We start from the raw sequence: 21,981 nt of genomic DNA, 5'->3' as shown, positions 1-21,981 counted from the left end.
ACAGATAAATAAAATCAGTCTAAACTGCCTCATTGTCACATTTATGTATTCTTTTTCTATCCCTGTACCTGATCTGGAAAAAAATTCTGAGGTAGAAGCATGGTCACCAGGATGTCCAGCCCATTCCATACTACGCCCATTGCCAGACATCCTTCTGCATATCACCTTTAGGATAACAGCATGTGACGCCACCCATGTGCAATACATAACATGTACAAGTCATCTACAATACATAACATGATCCCCAATATCCTAACCTCAAGGAAATGGGAGCCAATGCTATAAGAGTTGTTACCATGGGCGGGATACAGACCGCTCAAAAAGGACGGTCTCCCACCGCCCTGGTTTGCTCCGTGAGGGAGCCGCAGCGGACAAACCGCAAAACAAAAAGAACCCGCAAAAAGCAAGTTCTTCTTGTGGAGCCTTTGTGACACCGCAGTGCGCCAATGGTGCACTGGCGGTGTCACAAAGGCATGGGGCGTGCAGACACTAAGCATCTGTCACGTCAAAATAGCGGCGCCCGTGTGTACAGGGCGCGGCCATTTTGACGCCCCGGTCATGTGCTAGGGGTGAGGCCAATATGGATGGTGCGTCCTTGGCCAACCCCTAGCACGTGACGGGGGCGCCGCAAAGGCCCGGATAAATCGGACCATTATTAGCCGATAACAGAGGAATTCTATATGGAAAAAATCTTTTTATTAAAATCTCTACAGCTCATAAATGCTAGGGCCATCAAGTCCAGCCTGTTTCTGCCATGCAGAAATACATAGGATCGCAGAGATGGAAGGGAATCCCAAGGGCCATCCAGTCCATCCCCTTCTTCTGCCATGGAGGAATACATAGGATCACAGAGATGGAAGGGAATCCCTTGGGCCATCCAGTCCTTCCTCTTCTTCTGCCATGCAGGAATACATAGAGCCCTAGACATGGAAGGGACCCCAAGGGCCATCCAGTCCATCCCTTTCTTCTACCATGCAGGAATTCATAGACTCCTAGAGATGGAAGGGAATCCCAAGGGCCATCCAGTCCTTCCCCTTCTTCTGCCATGCAGGAATACATAGGATCAGGAAGATGGAAGGGATCCCCAAGGGCCATCCAGTCTTTCCCATTCTTCTGCCATGCAGGAATACATAGTATCACAGAGATGGAATGGAATCCCTAGGGCCACCCAGTCCTTCCCCTTCTGCTGTCATGCAGGAATACATAGGATCACAGAGATGGAGGGGAATCCCAAGGGCTATCCAGTCCAACCTCTTCTTCTGCCCTGCAGGAATACATAGAGTCCTAGAGATGGAAGGGAATCCCAGGGGCCATTCAGTCCTTCCCCTTCTTCCGCCATGCAGGAATAAATAGGATCCTAGAGAGGGAAGGGAACCCCAAGGGTCATCCAGTCCATCCCCTTCTTCAGCCCTGAAGGAATACATAAGAGTCCTAGAGAGGGAAGGGAACCCCAAGGGCCATCCTGTCCATCCCCTTCTTCTACCCTGCAGGAATACAGATGATCCTAGAGAGGGAAGAGACTCCCAAGGGTCATCCAGTCCATCCCCTTCATCTGCCATGCAGGAATACATAAGATCACAGAGATGGAAGGCAATCCCTAGGGTCACCCAGTCCTTCCCCTTCTTCTGCCATGCAGGAATGCATAGGATCACAGAGATGGAAGGGACCCCAAGGGCTATCCAGTCATCTGCCTTCTTCTGCCATGCCGGAATACATAGTATCAAAGAGATGGAAGGGAATAACAAGGGCTATCCAGTCAATCCCCTTCTTCTGCCATGCACGAATGCATAGGATGACAGTGATGGAAGGGACCCCCAAGGGCCATCCAATCCAGCCCCTTTTTCTGCCCTTAAGGAATACATAGGATCACAGAGATGGAAGGGACCCCCAAGGGCCATCCAATCCAGCCCCGTCCTCTGCCCTTAAGGAATACATAGGATTACAGAGATGGAAGGGAATGCCAAGAGCCATTCAGTCCACCCCCTTCTTCTGCCATGCAGGAATACATAGGATCAGGAAGATGGAAGGGATCCTCCAGGGCCATCCAGTCCTTCCCCTTCTTCTGCCATGCAGCAATACATAGGATCACAGAGATGAAAGGGAATCCTTAGGGCCACCCAGTCCTTCCCCTTCTTCTGCCATGCAGGAAAAATAGGATCACAGAGATAGAAGGGAAACTCAAGGGCTATCCAGTTCAACCCCTTCTTCTGCCCTGCAGGAATACATAGAGTCCTAGAGATGGAAGGGATCCCAAGGGCAATCCAGTCCCGTCCCCCCGCCTCTTCTGCCCTGCAGGAATACATAGAGCCCTAGACATGGAAGGGACCCCAAGGGCCATCCAGTCCATCCCTTTCTTCTACCATGCAGGAATTCATAGACTCCTAGAGATGGCAGCTCCACTTCCCTGTGACACTTTTCTTTTTGGTCAGATGCTTCGGTTACAGTCCTACAGTACAAGAATTACTTGCTTTTCAACAAAACCAGACACTTGTCTTATTGATCTTAACGTGAGTGGCTATATATTTAGGAGTATTTAAGGTCCAAATATCACAGTTCAGACCTGCAAGATAAGGCAGCCAGTATTTCTCGTTCCTTGGGGAAATCTGGATTCTTCCTGGACAAGATTTTTGTTTGCAAAAACCTGGCAAACGACAAGTAGCACTAGAAGGTGCCAATATAACCATGTTGGATTCAGCTGTTTTATGTATTTTTGTTTTAACAGAGCATGAGTGAGGAGGGTCAGAATTCAATGGCTAATTGGCTTTGAGCTGACAGGACTGAGCAAGGAGTGTTACTAGCTGTATTATTGCTACGTAATATTGCAGTCCCACAGTAGTCAGTCCTACACAATCCTTTCCTAGTGTAGTACTGTGCTCAGACCCAGAAAGGAGGGGATAGCTATGTTAATAGCTGTGGACAACACTGCAGGGTTGTCACAGTTACCATCTTTCACCCTCAGCAGAGGGACTAGTAATCCCTCCACATGTACAAAATCCCAACAAGATAGGGGAAAGAGTATTAAAACAGGCTGCTGCCACACTGAAGAATTAATGTAGCTAATTTTATTTATTTATTGTACTTATACTCCACTCTTCAGCCACAAAGGCTCTCAGAGTGGCTTACAGATAGTTAATTAGACATTTCCCTGCCTTTGGGTTTACAGTCTAGACTCTAGACAGACATGACACAAAGGGAGAAGGGAATGGCAGTGGGAAGGGGAATATATGTCCAGCGGTTCTTCTTTCCCTCTGAGGCCTAGACCATGCGAGATTAGGGATGCCATATCCCGGTGGCCCCCGGGACAATTCCGCTTTTGGGGCCCCCCTGCCTGCCCTGGTCCGGTTCCCCCCCAACCCCGGCCCTTGTCCTGCCTCTGGGCCGGCCCCGCTCATGTGGCTATTGCCGCAGCCGCTATTGCAGCTGGCTGGCAACCCACGTCTTCCTCCTCTTCTTGGGCAGCGCCGCCCTCCTGCTCCTGGGCAGCGCCGCCTTCCTCCTCCTCGCCAGTGCTGCCAGCGCTGCCGCCACACCACCCGCGGCAGGGCTTTCCCGCCCGCGCGCGGGGCTTTGACGGAGGAGCTCGTCCCCTTGGGCCAGCAGGCCCAAGGGGACGGGCTCTTCTTCCCTTGCGCGCGCCACCCCGGCCACAGCATGGGCCAGCGGCAGTGTGCGCGCATCCTCCACATGCGCGTCCTCGCGCAGGGCTTCCCAAAGAGCCCTTGCACCGAGGAGGAGGAGGAGGAGGTTGTAGCAAGGTGGTAGTGATTGAGAGGGATGAGGAGGCTAAGGAGGACCAGGTGGGGAAGGATGACTGGGGGCAAGAGGAGAGTCAAGGGGTGGAGTCGGGAGGAGGGGTGGAGATAGCCCCTGGGAGAATAAAGGAGGCAGGGCCAGAGCGGGTGAGGAAACTGGGACGCGGAAGAGCTGGACGGGAAGTTGCGGCCGAGGAAGGGAAAGGACAGGTGCGAAGGAGCCCAGGGTGAAGGGGAATCCCAGTCTCCTTGAGTCGTCGAGGAGCCCGACGCAGACAGGGGCCCCACGAGGAAGTACAACTGCGAGACCCACGTGAGGAAGGAGATTTTCCTTTTCCGGACTCAGAGGCTTGGGAGGCCCGCAAGCTGCCGGACTTGGAGGACGAGTGGTGGGACCCAAGGGGGGAACGCTGGGAAGTAGGGCCTTTACCCCAGGTAAAGGAGAAGGCCGAAACGGAACCCCTCGAGAAGTATCGTAGGGGTCCGACTTCCTTGGAGGAGGGCTCTTCTCCGTAAACCTTTTGATATTAGAGGGCGGGGACAGAAGGGAAAGGCCCTTAACTGTCCGTTAGTTGTGTTTGTGTTGAACTGTTATCCGGAAGGGAAGAAAGTTGGAAAGAGTTGAGTTCTATTAAAGTTTTGGACGCATTGCAAACTAGTGTTTTCCTTTTCTGGTCCACGTGTCTGAAGTTAGCGAAAGGACACTCCTCCACATGCAGCCGGGAACACCAGGTGAGTCAGTGGCCATTTCAGGTCTGCCTTGGGGGTTTTTTTAAATTAATTTTTAAAAATGTAAAATACTTATTTTTTGTTTTTTTATTTTATTAATTTTTATTATTGCTTGTTTTTATTTTATTTTATTTTATTTATTTTTATTATTGCTTGTTTTTATTTTATTGCATTTATTTTATTATTGCTTGTTTTTATTTTATTTCATTTATTTTTATTATTGCTTGTTTTTATTTTATTTTATTTCATTTATTTTTATTATTGCTTGTTTTTTTATTTTATTACATTAATTTTTATTATTAAATATATACACCCCTGCCTTGGTTTTTATTTTATTTTTTTCATTATTTTTTATTATTAAATATATGCAAGTGCATTTTCTGTGTATTTATGGCGCTTTGAATGCTAACAAGTCTGCCTTTCTTGGACAATTATAGTGGTGGTGGTGGTGATGATGATGATGATGATGATGATGATGATGATGATGATGGTGATATTGATATCAACAAGCCTCTGAGGCATGGCCAATGTAACTTGCTGTGATTTTTACAAACTCATGCGCAGTGAAGAAAAACCACAGTCCCTTGACCAAGTACACACTTCTGAGAAGTACAGATGAACCCGAGGGCAAGTCCATTTCTGCCATCTGTCTAGGAATAATGCCAAAATGTCCTCCATTTTGATCATGCCTAAAAAAACATGCATTTATATTAACATTTTTTAAAAAAATCCTCAAATTTTTTGCGTGTTCTCCATTTTGGAAAGTGTCCTACATTTGAAAATGTTGTCCTACATTTGTCCTACATTTGTCCCGGTTTGGAGGTCCTGACTTATGGCAACCCTATGCGAGATGGACTGGAGGGAGGGCTCATCTTCTTACTTTAGGCAAGGCCTGATGGAGCTGGGCCTGCCTTTCTCTCCCTCTGAGGCTGGGTGATGTTGTAAGCAGGGGAGAGAACTGAGATATCAGCTCCCACCATGACCACCCTTATTGTACGTGGACTGCAAGCCAATACTGAATCTCTGTGGAAAGATTGTTATCCTTGATCAAGGGGTTCCCCTCCCCTCCATAATAGAGCACCCCGGCAGTTTGTACAGGAGCAAAGAAAGAACAACTTTTTATTGATAAGATTCCAACATTTATAAGCTTGCAAAGTGACAGATGACTAAATTCACGTGTACATTACTGAGATTCCCATGACTTCATTCAGTGTGCATGTCTACTTGGTATTAGGTTTTAACAAACAACAATAGACCACTCAATTTATTTTCCCTTAGTCAGCCTGTGTTGCCCAAATGTAACCACAAATGATACAATGAGCAGAGGGAGCCATAGTTTCTCCTAGCAACTTCTCAGCAGCTGCAACAATGGTATCTGTAACATGCCAGGCTGGCCAAGGTCAGTTCCCACTCTTACTACTCTGACCCCCACCATCAGTGTGGGTGAACTCTAGTTTGCTAGTTATCATTGACTTTGGGAACAGAAATGTGAAATTGTCTTAATTATAGAAAATCACACCTTGAGAGCATCTAGTCTGACCCCAAATAAAAGGAACTTGGCAATCTTGGTTTGAACTCTTATATCAGTCATTGAATTATTCATAGGGACTCCGGATTCATTTTACAATGTCAGATTGACACCGCTTTAACTGTCATGTTAAGTAAGCCGGGAGAGTGGCTTACTTAAACACCGGCTCCATGTACTTATTCATAACCAGTATAATTATTTTAAGTATGTAATCTGTAGTTGATTGCGATTTTGTTGTTGGAGGAGAGATGGGGATTGCTGTGTTTATTATGCCAGGTTATGTTTGATCATTATGCTATGTCATGTTACTTTAACATATGTAGTTGATATTGACTGTTGTTTTGCTGCCTGGGGGAGTGCTGGAGATTGTTGTTTAGATCATTATGCTATGTTATCACTCCATTAATATGCTATATTTGTATCTTGGATTTTGTATATTGCATTCTTTATTATGCATTTTTCTTTTTGTATAATTACAGTATTCTTTTTTATATTTGCTGTGATGTATTTGGTAAGGGGGGTGTATTTTCTATTTTGATCCCTTTGCTTTGTAATCCACCTTGATTTCGCAAGGAAAAGGCAGGATATAAATAAATCATATTATTATTAAAACACCACCCAAAGTGCTGGATATCTCCATTCCTTTAAATTTGAAAGCAATATCTGGACGCCTGTCACCTTTAACTGACAGATAGCCTTTATTGTTTTGTCCTCCATTATCTGGTTTGTCTGGTGTCCTGCCCTTTGGCGAAAACAACATTATAAACATACAGTACTTGGGCTGCATCCACACTGGAGAAATAACCCAGTTTGGCACCGCTTTAACGCTTTCTGGCTCAAGGGTATGGAATTCTGGGAGTTGGAGTTTGTTGTGGGGCCCAAACTCCAACTCCCAGAATTCCATACCCTTGAGCCAGAAAGCATTAAAGCGGTGCCAAACTGGGTTATTTCTCCAGTGTGGATGCATGCAGCCTAAGTTGAGAAGGTTCTAACACCTGATGAAAAGGGTGTTACTAACATCATTTATTATTAGTTGGAGGGGAATAGTGGCAACAAAAGGTCGAGAAGGTTCTATCACCTCATGAAAGGGTGTTATCAATATTTATTATTGTCGTCATTGTTATGTTTTAATACTGTAATAATTTGATTTCTTTTCAATGTAATTTTTTTCTATGTTTTTGTCTTGTTTTTACTGGGAAAAGAGCAGGATAGAAATAATAATAATAATAATAATAATAATAATAATAATAATAATAATTTTATTAGTCGAAGGGAAAAACGGAGAGAAAGAACTCGAGAACGTTCAATCCCCTCACGCCGTCAACGGCCACTTTGCTTTTAAACACTCTCTACATTCGAAAGGCTTTTGGCCCCGCCCACTTCCCGCGGGCCGAACACAGCAAGGCGAAGAACGAGCGCAGCGAAAGAGCTCTAACCGAGCAATGCGGCTGCCGCTAGGGGGCGGGCACGCGCGCTCCTGGCTCCTCCCCCTGGTGGCGCGCCTCTCCCTCTCCCTGGGATTGGGCTCTAGCAGCGCGTGCCCCTGTGAGGACCTCGCGCTCTGCAACCCCGTGTCAGCCACCAGGGGCTTCGAGGTGCGCAGGCGCAAGAGGCCTTAGACAGGGCGGGGGGGCGGTTACAGTGAGCGCGAGCTTAACGCCTTCAAACGGGAGGCGGAATTTGGCGGGAAACCTAACGGTCGTCGCTGAAAATTTTACTCTCTATGTTTATGTTTGAGAGCTGTCAGTCTGGGACAGAATGAGTAACTCGTGGCTGTTGCAGTGGCCCCCAAACTGTGCCCTTTTAGAGATTTTTATGGACTTCAACTCCCAGAAGCCTCAGCCAAGTTGGCCAATAGCCTGGGATTCTGGGAGCTGAAGTTCAAAAAGGTCCCTTAAAGAGCACAGTTTGGGGACCAGTGGTTAGGGATAATGGGAGTTACAGTCCACACCTGGTAGCTCTTTAAACAGCCCACTCCTGCTTAAGAGCTATTGGTTGCTGTGCGCCTTCAAGGCTGCATCCACACTGGAGAAATAACCCGGTTTGGCACCGCTTTAACTGCCCTGGCTCAAGGCTATGGAATTCTGGGAGTTGAAATTTGTTGTGGGGCCCTTACCACACGCAAATTCGGGCAATGGCATGCTATTTTCGGGCAATGGTAAGCCAGTTTGAACGCAATTTGCATTCACGTAAATTCGCTGAAGTAGCGAATTCACGTGAATGTGTTCTGGCCCCACTTTCTTTTCATTCGAAATTTAGAGAAATTCCTCCAGTGTGATAAATGTCCAAGTTACTGCTTTGGTGGATCATGGGAATACTGTAGACAAAGGTCCAAGACACACTGCAGAAATAATCCACTTTGAGATCGCTTTAACTGCTCTGGCTCAATGCTAGCGAATTCTGGGAACTGCAGTTTTGTGAGGCATTTTGCCTTCTCTGTCAGAGAGCTCTAGTGCCACAACATATTACAACTCCCAGAATTCCATAGCATCGAGCCAGGGCAGTCAAAGTAGTCTCAAACTGGATTGTTTCTGCAGAGTGTTTTCCACCATAGTTTGTCTTGGGGTGCATCTAATCTGTAGAAATTATGCAGTTTGATCCCACTTTAAGTGCTGTTACTCCATCCTATGTAATCTTGGGATTTGTACTTTTACAAGGTCCTTAGCCTTTGCCAAAGGATGCTGGTGCCTCACAAAATGACAAATCCCAGAATTGTGTAGGATGGAGCCATGGCAGTCAAAGTTGTGTTAAAAATCTACAAGAATTCATCCTAGATAACAAGAAAATTCAAATAGTCAAAAAGAGTTTCCATACTTGGATCAAATGTTGATCACAACAGAGACTTCAGTCAAGAAATTAGAAGAAGACTAGGACTGGGAAGAGAGCTCTGAAATAACTGGACAAGATCCTAAAGTGTTAAAATTCAACCCAGATCCCTAAAGTGAGGATAGTCCAAGTCACTGTATTCCCTGTCAGGTACTGTAGTGAGCTTGACAGTGAAGAAAATAGTCAGAAAGGAAATCAGCTCATTTTAAATGTGTGGGAGAATAGTGCTCAGGATACTGTGGGCAGTCCAGAAGAGAAACAAATGGTATCTAGATCGAATCAAACTTGAACTGTACTTGTAAGCCAGGATGACTAAATCGAGGCTGTTATACTTTGGCCACATTAGGAGAAGGTCTGATTCATTAGAAAAGACAATGGGCCTGAACAGACAGGCCAAAATAAAGCTGCTTTGGATCACTTTGGAGGTATGCTATTTAAATGATGCATGTGTCCTAAAAGGCCGGAAGCCACTCCAAAGCCACGCTCCAGTCCTAAGAACTAGAGCACAGCTTTGGTGCAGCTTCTGGCTTCTTAAAATGTGTGTGTCATTTAAACAGCATACCTCAAAAGATACTTGAAGCAGCTTTATTTTGGCCTGTCTGTTCGGGCAATGATGCTAGGAAAGGTTAGAACAGTAGGAGAGGAAGACCAAATGGAGGCTACGGCCCTGACCCTAAAGGACCTGAGCAGATGTCTCATTCGCAGGGTCGCCATGAGTCAAGGTCTACTGCCCAACCTTGAGGGCAGTTAACAACAACAGGTTTTACAAGGTCCTTACTTATCTGCCAAAGAGTGCTGGTGATTCACAATATGACAAAATCCCAGGATTCTGTGGGATGGAGTTAAAGTGGTGTCAGGCTGTATTATTACTACAGTGTAGATGCACCCTACATTTCAGGAAAGCATTTGATGATGTTTCCCATGGTATTCTTGTTCATAGCTTAATAAAATGTAAGTTGAAAAATAGAACTACAACTACTAGGTAGATCCATGGCTTATTTAGCAAAGGTATTCAACAAGTGCTAACTAATGGCTCAGCATCCTCCTGGAGAGCGGTGCCAAGTGAAGTGCTTCAGGCTCTGCCCTGATCACAAGCTGAACATAAGGCAACAATAAAATGCAGCAGCTTAAAAAACAGACAGCTAGTGCAGTCTAGGGTTGCATTAACAGAAGCATCATGTCCTGGTCCAAGAAAGTAATACTCCTGGAAAGTAATACTGTTTGCAGAAGGACATTGATAAGTTAGAACTTATCCAGAAATGAACTACTATGATGGTGCTAGAGGAGTCTGAAAACTAAATCCTAAGAGGAATGTTTGGAAAAGGTTTGTACAGTTGGCCCTCCATGTCCACGGATTTTTTTATCCATGGATTTGAACATCCACAGATTTAAAATATTCCAAAAATATAAATTCCAAAAAGCAAATCTTGATTTTGCCATTTTATATAAAGGACACCATTTTACCACTCCATTGTCTATAACAGGACATGAGTTTCCATGGATTTTGGTATCCATTGGGGGGAGGGGGTTCTGGAAACAAACCCCAAGGGTCCACTGTACAACCTGGAGAAGGTTAAAGGAAACATGGTAGCAGTCTTCAAATACTGAAGGGTTGTTGTGCAGATTATGGAGCAAATATGTTCTCTTTTGCCTCAGGGGCAGGACTAAAACTAATGGATGAAATTGCAGGGCAGCAGGTTTCTGCTAAACATTAGAAAAAATCTTCGTAATAGGGAGAGCTGCACATGGTTGGAACAGACAGATTCCGTACCCTGGCTAGAGTAATTTAAGATGGAGAGACATTTATCAGCATCCTGCAATGAAGAGACTGCACTGAGCAGTCTATACGTGGTGGAGCAAAAGTTCTCCAAGATCCCTTCCAACTGTATGATTCTAGAGCCAAAGTCTGGAAATCAGCATTTGGATTAACTAGAACACTCTTAAGTTTGCTTTCCACCTTTGGCTCAAACTAGACATTAAGGGGAATGTAGGTTCCTATTAACTTGTTTTTCCTTTCTCAATGTAATTTCCTTAGCAATCTGACTTTTAAAATAGAACTAAGGCAGGATACAGACCATCCCTTTGGAATAGCCTGCACCCGCCCCTTTCCTCAACAGATCGGGGCCTCAACTGCCACAGCAGCAGCCCTGGAGGCCCCAATCCGCCACTTTTCCTGCCCTCGGGGAAGCGAGCCCCAAGGACACCCTAACAGCGGCGGGGAAAGGTAGAAAGGAGCTGCTCGGCCCCTTTCTCTCTGAATCGCTGGCGTGGCCATTTAAAGGCCGTGCCAGTGATATGCATGGCAGAAGGAGCTCCAAAACGGAGCTTCTTCTGGTGCCGCTGAAAGGGTGCCACAAGCGCCCTGCAGCAGTGCCAGGACGTCACGTCTGTGCCGCGCTGTTTGGCTGTGGTGCGGCCGTGACATCATAATGGCAGCATCGATGTAGAAAGGGCGCTGCCATTACAATGCCGCGGCCACGTACTAGGGTTGCAGGGCGTCTGGAAAGGAAGCCCCGAGGCAACCCTAATACATATCCAGGCCAGCACTTTGCGCTGGTCTGGATACTGCCTATGTTTACTTTCTAGTTATCAGTCATAAAAACACCTATTTTTCAAGATGTGGAGCTACAGAAAAGAATATGGTAGAAGAAACAGCTGCCTTTCACCACTTGAGGGAGCATCTCCTCTGAGTGTATCATTTATTGTGGCCCTTTATTAACAATGGCGGGATACAGACCGCTCAAATGAAAGTTTGTCTGGTGTGCCACACCTAACTGAAATCACACCACTAAAGAGAGTTAGCTCATAAAACTGTTAAGGTATTTGAGAGATAGAGTGCCATGTTTTCCTGCTGTGCATCTGCAGGTCTTTGTATTTGATGTTGGTGGGAAGACCTGGAAATTCTATGACTGGTCACAGATCACAACGGTGGCGATATTTGGAAAATACGATTCTGAGCTCATGTGTTATGCTCATTCAAAAGGATCCAGGGTAGTTTTAAAGGGTACGTCTTAACCGGAGTAATGAGAACATTTGCAAACTTCCTGCTTATCCATATGGCTCCTCAGAAGTAAGTTCCACTGAGATCTCTGAAATGTATTCCTATGAAGCGTATGTAAGGCTGCTGCAGCCTTAATAATTTGGGGTTTTTTTGTTATCGCAGTTTACTTGTGGTAGTTGAAAGAAAATTGTCCCACCAAATTTGCACCCCAGTCTCAGGACAGGCCAGTAATCTCTATTATGGTAACCCACCTCCACTAGTGTAATGCATTGATCAGATAGACAATGTGGATCTCTCTTTTGAAACTTAACAGTTTTAGAAGCGTGTGTTCAAAGGTTATAAAATGTGCAGTTTCCTCCCTCTACCAATCGAAACTATTTTGTGTAGAAAAATGTACCAGTGATTTCAGCAGAACTACTAACTATATAATTTGTTGAGCTATCACCCAGCTAGTGTTGTGATATATGCCTTTTAGTTGATATAAGTTTCCTTATTTTTTATGAGACACACTTGTTTTGCAGCAGGCATTGTCTTAGGAGTGGCATTCTATCTTGTACGTGAGGAAAGAGCGCACATTTCCTTTATGGTATTGTTCTCTGAAGGTATTGCTGTCTGAAGTTCTTCCTTTTTTCTAAAAAATGTATTAAAAGTTGGTTTAAAAATTACATCTATTTAGCCATTAATTAGGTTTTCAGTTGATTAATAAATGAAAAAGTTCAGTCCTATTAACTGTTTATGATACAATGGGTCCTTAGTATCTGCTGGTTCCAGGAAGCACTAGCACCCTTGCCAGTGGATACCAAAATCTGTGGGTGCTCAAGTCCCTTTATAGACAATGATGTATATAAAGTGGTCCTTTATGTAAAATGGCAAAATCAAGATTTGCTTTAGGGACATTTTAAAAAGATATAGTTTGAAGCTCTGGGTGGTTCAGTTTGTGGATGCAAAATCCTTGGATATGGAGGGACAACTGTTTACATTACAAACATTCTGCAGGTTATTATAAGTAACTTTTCTCCGTAATGTTTATTCATGCTTTTTATGTAGTGTGCGGACATCAGAGGAATTTTAGCAAGAGAGGTATGTTTTAGAAGTGAGGCAGTGTTACTGAATGGCAACTGGTGGTTTCCATGTCAGTGGAATGGTAAGGCCACTTGGATGCATTTTAGTTTGAATTCTGAAGTCCCGGTTTGAAGTGCTGAGTTCTATCCCCAAAATAGTTTCAGCATTAATAGCTCCTTTAAAGTGCAGGCTAAAACCCAAAGAAGACTCAGCTCCACTCATGTGGGAACAACAAGCCACTACTGATGTAGGCAGACATTAGAAAGCACACCAACAACTGGTATCCAAATGGCCTTTTCTTGAGCTGCTAAACAGATAGACAGAGTATATCCTAGTTTAATGCAGCTTTAGCTTGTCTAGTTGTCCTTGACAAGAGCTGTAAAAATGCCACTCTATATTTATTTTCACCTTTTTTGGGGGGAGGGGGGTTATCCTGCTATTTGTCCTACAAAGACATTCAAGAATAATACAGTTAGTCATGAAACAAATGGATACAGCTGTAATCTTAAGTATATTTACAGTGCCACTGGGCCCATGGGATATATTTCTGAGCAAACCTATTTAAGATTAGGATGGTCTCAAAACAGTTTTTTCATCTTTTCTAGTGATGTGAAAGTCTACCAACTAATCATAATTTTTGTTTGTTTTTTTAGGAAACGTATCTGAGAAGGAAATTGTTTTCCCAGCACGCCGAGCTGCCTGGATAAAGCAAAAGATAGACATTGCCAAAAACCAGCATATGGATGGAATCAATATAGACATTGAACAGAGGGTGAAAAGGAAGTCACCTGAATATTATGCATTAACAGCTTTGGTCAAGGAAACAACAGAAGCTTTTCACAAAGACATTCCAGGATCACAGGTAAAAATACGTAAAGGAAAGGCTTCTCTTACGCAAATACAATTTCAATTCAACCTTAGCCAGTCCTGACTATCCTTAGTGCCACTTACATAAAACAAACAAACAAATAAATACAGCCTAGTGTATGAGGGTGTCATCAAGGCAGTCTTCCCGTCAATGCTTCGCGGCTCTCTTTTCAACTCATAAACATCTGAAGACTCCTTGGTCCTAGACACTTGCTGCACTTCTACCCTTAATACACTTTCCTTTAAATAGATTAAGGTTGGTGTCCCAGTGTCCTCCTCTTTTATGTGTTTTATCTTTGGTAGTGTGTTGTTTGTGAAGTTATTGTTATAAATTCACTCAGGCCAATACTCTTCTGGAAACAAAGGGGCTGTATAGACTGCCTCTTTTAGTGCCAGATTGGGGCCACAACAACTGCTTGCCTCAGTCCTGATCTCACCTTTCCATGGTTCAAAAAGTAGCCGCAAAAAGCAGCTCCTTTCTGTGTGATCATCTGTTCTAGAAAGACATGATTCAGTTCTTCAGTCTATCTTGGGGGCCTGTAGTGAACTCCCACAATAGCATCCCTGTTGTTTCTCTCCTTTTGAATTTTTATCCAGTTACTCTCCACCTGGCTTCCAGGATTTAAGTCCTGGATTCTTCACAGGTGTAAACATCCTTGACATATAATGATTCTCCTCCTCCCTTCCTCTTGCATATTTCCCATGCTCTGTGCATTACTGTAGAGACATCTAAGTCTGTGTAAAGTTTTTTTCCCCTCCCACTGTTAGATTCCGGCACTGTATGCCTTGATCTCTCTATAACAGTTTGGCTATTATCTCCAGCCCTTGATGAACTCCTGCCCTCCAGCATACTGTCTCCGTCCTCAACATAATTCAGTTTAAAGGAACAAATTTTTGACACTGTTGGCAAAAAGTTTTCTGCCAACTAGCATGAGATGCAACCCATCCCTTGCCAGAAATACCCCTCTGGAAACCACAGACCATAATCCAAGAATCCAAATCATTCTTGGTGGCATCATTTGCAGAGCCAGTTCTTCACCTCCAGTATTTACCTCTCCCTTGCTGGACCATGCCCTTCAACTGAGATTATTATTATTATTATTATTATTATTATTATTTGTATCCCGCCTCTCCCTGTATTGGATCGAGGTGGGTAACAACAAACATAAGAACAATAAAAATAAAACACATCAAACCACAAGTAAAAACATAGCAAAACATATAAAATCCAATTCCCTATCTCCCTCCCACCTTAAAATACCATTAAAAACAACAATTCCCAACTGGAGAGTGAACATTGCGAGGAGGTCAATTTGGGAATGCCTGCTGGAAGAAATCCGTTTTTATTGCCTTCTTAAAGGCCTCCAAAGATGTTATGTGGCGGATCTCCTCCAGCAGGTCATTCCAGATTTTTGGAGCGGCAACAGAAAACATCCTCTGGGAAATTATTACCAATCTGGTTTTCTTAGACTGCAAGAGATTCTTCCCATAGGACCTGAGAGTGCGGGAAGGATTATATGGGAGGAGGCGTTCCCTCAGGTAAGCTGGACCCAAGCCATACAGGGCTTTATAGGTAATGACCAACACCTTATACTGTGCCCGGAAGCTAATAGGCAGCCAGTGTAGGGATTTTAAAATAGGTGTAATAGGATCAAATTTCGAACTCCCTGTAACCAATCTGGCTGCCATATTTTGGATCAATTGCAGCTTCCGAACGAGGCATGAGGGTTGCCCTATGTAGAGTGCATTACAGAAATCGAGACGAGAGGTTACCAGTGAATGTACAACCGTTTCTAGGTTTTCCCGTTCCAGGAAGGGTCATAGCTGGTGTATCAGCCGAAGCTGATAACAGGCATCCACCTGAGATGTCACATCCACCTGAGATGACAGCTGAAGTGATGAGTCCAGGAGTACCCCCAAGCTATGAACACAGTCCTTTAGGGGAAGTGTGACCCCATCCAGAATTGGAGAGTTTATCACCATTCCCGGATTAGGATTGCCTATAGCGAGTACCTCCATTTTATTTGGATTCAGTTTAAGTCTATTTTCCCTCATCCAATCCATTACTGACAACTTGTACATCCGGCTCTTTCAGCTTCCTATGCAGAACCTCATAATCCTGTATGATCAAGAGCCTCATAATCCCTTATGATAAGAGGTCAGAACCAATGCCCAATAAGGAAGATTTCACCTCTCACCTATACTACTGCAGTTGAAGTGGAAACATTTTTAAAAGACAGCTATTGCTTTATTCTCCCAGTATTTTGTCTATACATTGTGCATATGATGGTATAGTAAATAAAAATACTCTTATACCAAAAGAAAAATCCTGTTTAGAGTGAATAAGAGTGGAGTGTCTGTTTTGCTTCCTCCTCTAGGTAACATTTGATGTATCCTGGTCCCCAGAGTGCACAAACCATGACAGATGTTACAACTACACTGGGATTGCTGATTCTTGTGATTTTGTATTTGTGATGTCTTATGATGAAGGGAGTCAAGTGGGGTCAAAGTGCATAGCAAGAGCCAATGCTCCATATAATCAGACCATATCTGGTAAGAATTAATCTCAGCTTTTGGCTATGAAGAGATTTACTGGACCATTTTTTGTGGCTGTAGTAATCTTAATCAATATATTGTACATTAAATAATTTACACATCTTTTAATAAATTTGGGACTTCTGCTTCAGTTCTGTAGAGCACCATGTTTGATAGAGGTTTAAGACATATTTTTATAAATCACAGCCAGGTCCTGATTATCAGTGGTTCACTTGGTGCAGTAACTGTAGTGTGCTGCATGCATTTATTCACACACACATGCACATTATAAGCTAGGGGCCCAGTGCTTGAAAGGAAAAGTGTTGCTTGCTTCCTCTTTTATCCCAGTCACTTGCTGAATTTATCAGGATTTCTATTATCCTCAACAGTTTGCATATTATTGGAGTTACTGAGAAAGACTGCACATTAGTCTTACCAAAGTTGTAAGACTGAAAATGTGTTTCTACATTAATTTTTTTGTGCTGCTGTCTATGGTACTTTTATTTTATTTTATTGTTTAAGTATTCATTAATTTTATTTCTGATACCCCTCATAGAATAACTATGGCATGTTCACAAGGGTCCTCATTTTGCAAAATGTAACAGGACCCAGTCAACTTTATCTGGCTGTGATCACAACAGGAGAAATCACAGCTGTGAACCTTGGTTTTGCCATGGCATACAGCCATGTTAAAATGCATCAGTATCTGTTCTCATGAAGGGTGTTTTCCTTGTGAATAAATTAAGACATAAATCACATTGCAAACCAAATGTGTAGTGTTCTCCAAAGAGACAACTGCATGTGAAAGAGACAAATAGGTCTAGTTACATCTTGAATACCTGCATCAGTGGCCTTTGATTTGTTGGTGTTACAAATGTAGCTTCAGGTGTGGAAGTAAGAATAAAAGGCATGTGGGCAAATTTTTAATTTTATGTTAAATTAGGATACGACAGTTACATTCGCATGGGCATCAGTCCAAAGAAGCTTGTAATGGGTGTTCCATGGTATGGCTATGATTATACCTGTCTCAGCTTATCTAAGGTAAGGGAAAGACAGCTAATTTCTAACCATTTTTTTCTCACTGTGTTCTGTAGGGTTTTAATTTTGTGGGCATGGATTCTACTCTGATGTTCTAATTCCAAGCAGCTTTACTAGCATAGGTATTTGTATTGCTTTACCAAAGTAATCTGCTTTCCTGCCATCCACTCCTATAAATCTGCCCACATTGGATGCCCTGATTAAACTTTGGCAGATAGACCAAGGCTATTGAGCAGCATCTTCACTCAGGGTATAAATGACAGAATCATAGAGTTGGAAGGGATCCCAAGAAATCTAGTTCAACCCCTTTCAGTGTAGTGATCCACCACTCAAATAACCCTGAAAGGTGGTCATCCAAACTGTGTCTAAAAACCTCAAACGAAAGAGAAACTGTCACTTTCTGAGGGAGTTGGTTCCACTGTCCAACAAGCTGTTATATATCCCTTCTCTATAAGTAAAAACAATATGAAGAGATTCCCAGCCTTTACTCATGCTTATTGGTGAAAAAGATATTTAAATTAGGAACACCTTTCCATTTCTCTTACCAGGAGGCTGCAGACAATGTGGTTGGGGCTGTATATACATTCAAGCTGTAAAAACCGATTGCACAAACATCCTTTCAAGATTCACATACCCCCAACTGAATGATACACTTCATTTGAAGCCACTCTTAAGTAGCATTTCTAACCACATCTGAAATCAACAAACTCTGCTTCTATATAAAGCTAGACTGAACTTGGATGAAAAAGATATTGCATGGCCTAGTAACTGACATAAGTTATCTTTCAGAATGCATACCTTCTTGAAGTAATTGGTCAGTACTGAATTTTGGAAATCAAACCTGTCACTTAAATCCCATTAGTAAAACTGAGAACGTGTTAGCAAAAGATATATTTGATAACAGGACATTTTTAATAAGGTTATGGAAATTCATATGGGCAAAAAATTCAAAATTTATTGAGATTGCAGTACATTGGCATAACAGAAGTTGTATCATTTCAGGCTCACGTTTGCTCCTTTGCAAAACTCCTTTCTCAACGACTTCCATGCAGTAAGGCATCAGGACATCAAGTCTCATATAAAATAATAATGAACTCAGAAACGAATTCTCTTTCTGGGATCCTGTGGGATAAAGAACAGAAAGCTCCATATTTGGAATACAAGGTAAACGAATATGAAGATGACTATATGCACTTTAAAAATATTATTTATTATTCTGTTTTTAAAATCAAGTTACAGAGGTTCACTAGTACATCATTTAGGATATAAAGGCCAGTCCTAGTGTAATTCTCTGTCCAACTATTTATATCTTTGGTAGAGGAAGTGGAAACGGCGTGCTTTTCCCTGCTGCTTAACTTGGAGGCATATCTGGGTATGCTACAACAGCCAATGGCTTGCAGATGTAACTCCAACTCCTTAGCTACCACTTGGGGAATGGGGAATGCTTATGTGTGTGCTCTGGCTGTTTTAGAGTATCTGGCGATGAAAGGGCATCCTCTGCCCTCTTAGCATGTATTGGAGGGGATGTTGTAGAGGAAGGTAGCAAATACCTCCTTCTGCAACATCCAAAAATCTGTTTGGTGGCATAACTGAATATTCTGCTAGCATAAGCTGGCCAAAGTGTCTGTGTTGCTATGTGTTTGTGTGTCAGGTGGTCTTTAAATCTGGAGATTGTGCATTGATGGCTCATGAAGCCCCATTCCAACTCTATGATACTATGATGTTAATATCTGGTATTTTAAAATGGTCATGAGGACAATAGTCCTAGAATTTGGGTAAAACCCACAGATCATGTTAATATAACAACTCCTTTGTGTTTCACTAATGGAATTTTAAGAACAAGGTGGTTCAGAACATATCTTTAGTTTCTAACTTTTCCTTACTTCCATCACAGAAAATTTATTCTAGAGAAAAAGATGGAATATCTGCACAAAATCTTTTAATTTTTAGGAGCCTTCCGTTTCAAAGAACCCCATGTACATATCATTGTACTTGTTAGAGGATGAGTGGCATTGTGTGGTCTCTAGTGCTCCAGTGTTATCTAAATAAGGAAGAATTGTTCCAACCATGGTATTCCCCATCACCATGTATGGATGTGAGAGCTGGACACTGAAGAAAGTGGACAGAAAGAAGATCAACTCATTTGAGATGTGGGGATGGAGAGGAATGCTGAGGATACCATAGATGATCAAGAAGACAAACCAATAGGTTCTATAACAGATGAAGCCCGTGCTCTCTCTGGAAGCCATGATGACTAAATTGAGGCTGTCATATTTTGGCCACATCATGAGGAAAAATGAATCATTAGAAAAGACAAATGGTGCTAAGAAAGCTAGAGAGCAGTAGAAAGAGGAAGACTCAATCAGGGAGGTCATGAGCCTGAACCTGTAGAACTTGAGCGGATTAGTAGAGAATAGGGAGTCTTGGAGATGTCTCATTCACAAGGTTGTCATGATTTGAAGTCAGCTCAAAGGCAGTTAACAACAACAACAAAGATTGGAAATGTTATTCATATGACTTCCTCCTCCCCCCCCCCCCATAAGCTGTAAGCATCCATGTGAAAGCAAGCACATGGATGCTTACAGCTACTGGATATTTTCCAGTGCATACCATAATCCAAAGAGTTTCATTTTTTTCTATGTACAAGAATACCCAAGTTTGTGAAGTTGCCTGGACAGAACTATTTTAAAATGTTTTCTGTTTCACTGTTTTGCAGGACACAAATGGTACTTTTCATCAAGTATGGTTTGATGATCCCAGGAGCATTTCTCTGAAAACAGCATATGTGAAAGAACGCGGTTTAAGGGGTATTGGTATGTGGCATGCAAACTGTCTTGATTACTCCAGAGGCTCTGCTGCACAAGAACAAACAAAAGTAATGTGGGAAGCCTTGAAGCCAAAGTAACTTATGGGAGAGTGATTTAGTATTTGGGCAGCCATGAATTACTTATTCTCTTACTGGGCACAGAATGCAGGAATTTAGTCAAAGTGTATATTGTCCTTTTTTCCCACTGCTGTGCTGTCATTTAAAGTTACAAATACTATTATTCTAATGGATTCTAGTTGTTACTTATTTGTTCAGTTTTCTATGATAAAGTAACCTTATTTATGTTAACTTAAGATCAGTGGAAGAAAGCTAGCATGGTAAACAAAAATAACAAATATTTTATAGGGACAGTTGGAGCTTAACTCTTGACTTCAAGTGTATATCCTATGAAATAGGATGTGGAGATGCTACTCAATGTAAATAAAATACTAAATAGCACATGTGAAAACCATGTGAAGACAGGATTCATGACACATGGGCTTATCCCTCATGCCAGTCAGGTCAGGCAGGATCTCAACGTTCCAAGACATTACAACCCATTTTCCACATACAAACAAAAGCAATGAAAACTCTGTTATTTGCACAGGGAGAGAAAGGAATTAAGATTTCACTCATGAACTATTTGTGGTTTCCCTTGCTTAATTCAAAGTGGACAGTTCAGTACACCATGATTGCTTCTAACCACCTTCTTGCACCATTTCAGCACATCTGTATTCTGGGAAATTGCCCAGAATTCCAAGGAGCCAAGCCCACTCAATTCCTCAGTTGTGTGTGACTAGATGGGAATATTGCAAGAAACTACAAAACTCCACAGGAACCATCTCTTTGTGTCCATTGTGGACATTGTTATCATTGTGTGTCTTCAAGTTATTTCTGACTTCCTGTGAACATAAGGCAAACCTATAATGGGTTTCTTTTTTGCTAGATTTCTTGAGAAGGGGGGTTGATTTTGCTTTCCTCTGTAGCTGAGAGAATATGACTTCTCAAAGGTCACCCAGTGGGTTTCCTTGCCTGAGGGGAGATTCAAACCTAGGTCTTCAGAGTCATAGTCCAATACTCATCATTACACCACACTGGTTCACCATTCTGGCTATGGTTCCATGTAAAGGAGGCATTTCTGACCATTTGTCACCATACACCTGTTTTCCCTGGAAGAAATACTAAGAATTTATTTCTGTGGCATTTTCTGGCTTGCTGAATCATTCGCATCTAGTTCTCTGCAATTGGCTAATTTGATGGGCATGGCTACCTGACAAGTTGGTTTTCTAGGCCATTTTCAGAATATGTATGTTTTGTGTGGACCATGTATGAGAAGAGGCTTACTGTGGATTGGGGCGGGGGGGCTTGTTGCAACATTCCCATCAGTTATTGTCCAACCAGTGAATTTAATTGATGTTGGTGTCACAGGCCATTTTATTCTGTTCCATATGGTTTCTGGGCATTAAGGGTTAATAAACACATAATATTAAAAATGTTTCAGTTCTAAAATGTTGTTCTCAGGCATGCCCTGCATAACCTTGAGTCCCTATACTGGGACAAAGGTGAGATGTAAGTAAATAAATTAATAATAAAAATATCCTAATGTATTTGGCATCTCTCTCAAAAATGGCCAGGTCACATCCATTCAGTTCAGGTTTTTACCCATAAGCAGTGGGAGCACTTTAACTGCACCTCATGATTTTATTCCTGAACATCAAGTAAGATGCAAACATCTTATGTAAACAACTCATAAAAAAACAACAGACTATAAAACTTTAAATAAAAAACAAACAAACAAAAAGCACTTTAGGTTTTGTGCAAATACATAAGCAAAGAG

General features: G+C 42.7%; 1 protein-coding gene across 4 annotated transcripts; it reads left to right on the top strand.

Annotated features, from left to right (window-relative positions):
- Positions 1-7,405: 7,405 nt before the first annotated feature.
- LOC149316465 (di-N-acetylchitobiase-like) lies at positions 7,406-21,712 on the top strand. Of its 4 annotated transcripts, none has more exons than XM_089515558.1 (7): positions 7,406-7,604; positions 11,701-11,839; positions 13,552-13,760; positions 16,144-16,318; positions 17,244-17,341; positions 18,341-18,502; positions 20,055-21,712. In XM_089515558.1, the coding sequence occupies exons 1-7, from the start codon at positions 7,452-7,454 to the stop codon at positions 20,241-20,243; spliced, it is 1,125 nt and encodes a 374-aa protein (XP_089371684.1). In that variant the 5' UTR covers positions 7,406-7,451; the 3' UTR covers positions 20,244-21,712. The 4 variants fall into 4 exon arrangements, with proteins under 4 accessions (XP_089371684.1, XP_089371685.1, XP_089371687.1 ...); XM_089515559.1 differs by lacking the exon at positions 7,406-7,604 and adding an exon at positions 7,732-8,167; XM_089515561.1 differs by lacking the exons at positions 7,406-7,604; positions 11,701-11,839 and adding an exon at positions 7,735-8,167.
- The last annotated feature ends 269 nt before the right edge of the window (positions 21,713-21,981 follow it).

This window comes from Sceloporus occidentalis, unplaced genomic scaffold (genome assembly GCF_023333645.1).
Source record: "Sceloporus occidentalis isolate IW3139 unplaced genomic scaffold, rSceOcc1.0.p SCAF_3, whole genome shotgun sequence".
Taxonomy (NCBI): Eukaryota; Metazoa; Chordata; class Lepidosauria; order Squamata; family Phrynosomatidae; genus Sceloporus; species Sceloporus occidentalis.
The sequence above is the reverse complement of the archived record's forward strand: the minus strand, read 5'-3'. Positions and strand labels throughout refer to the sequence as shown.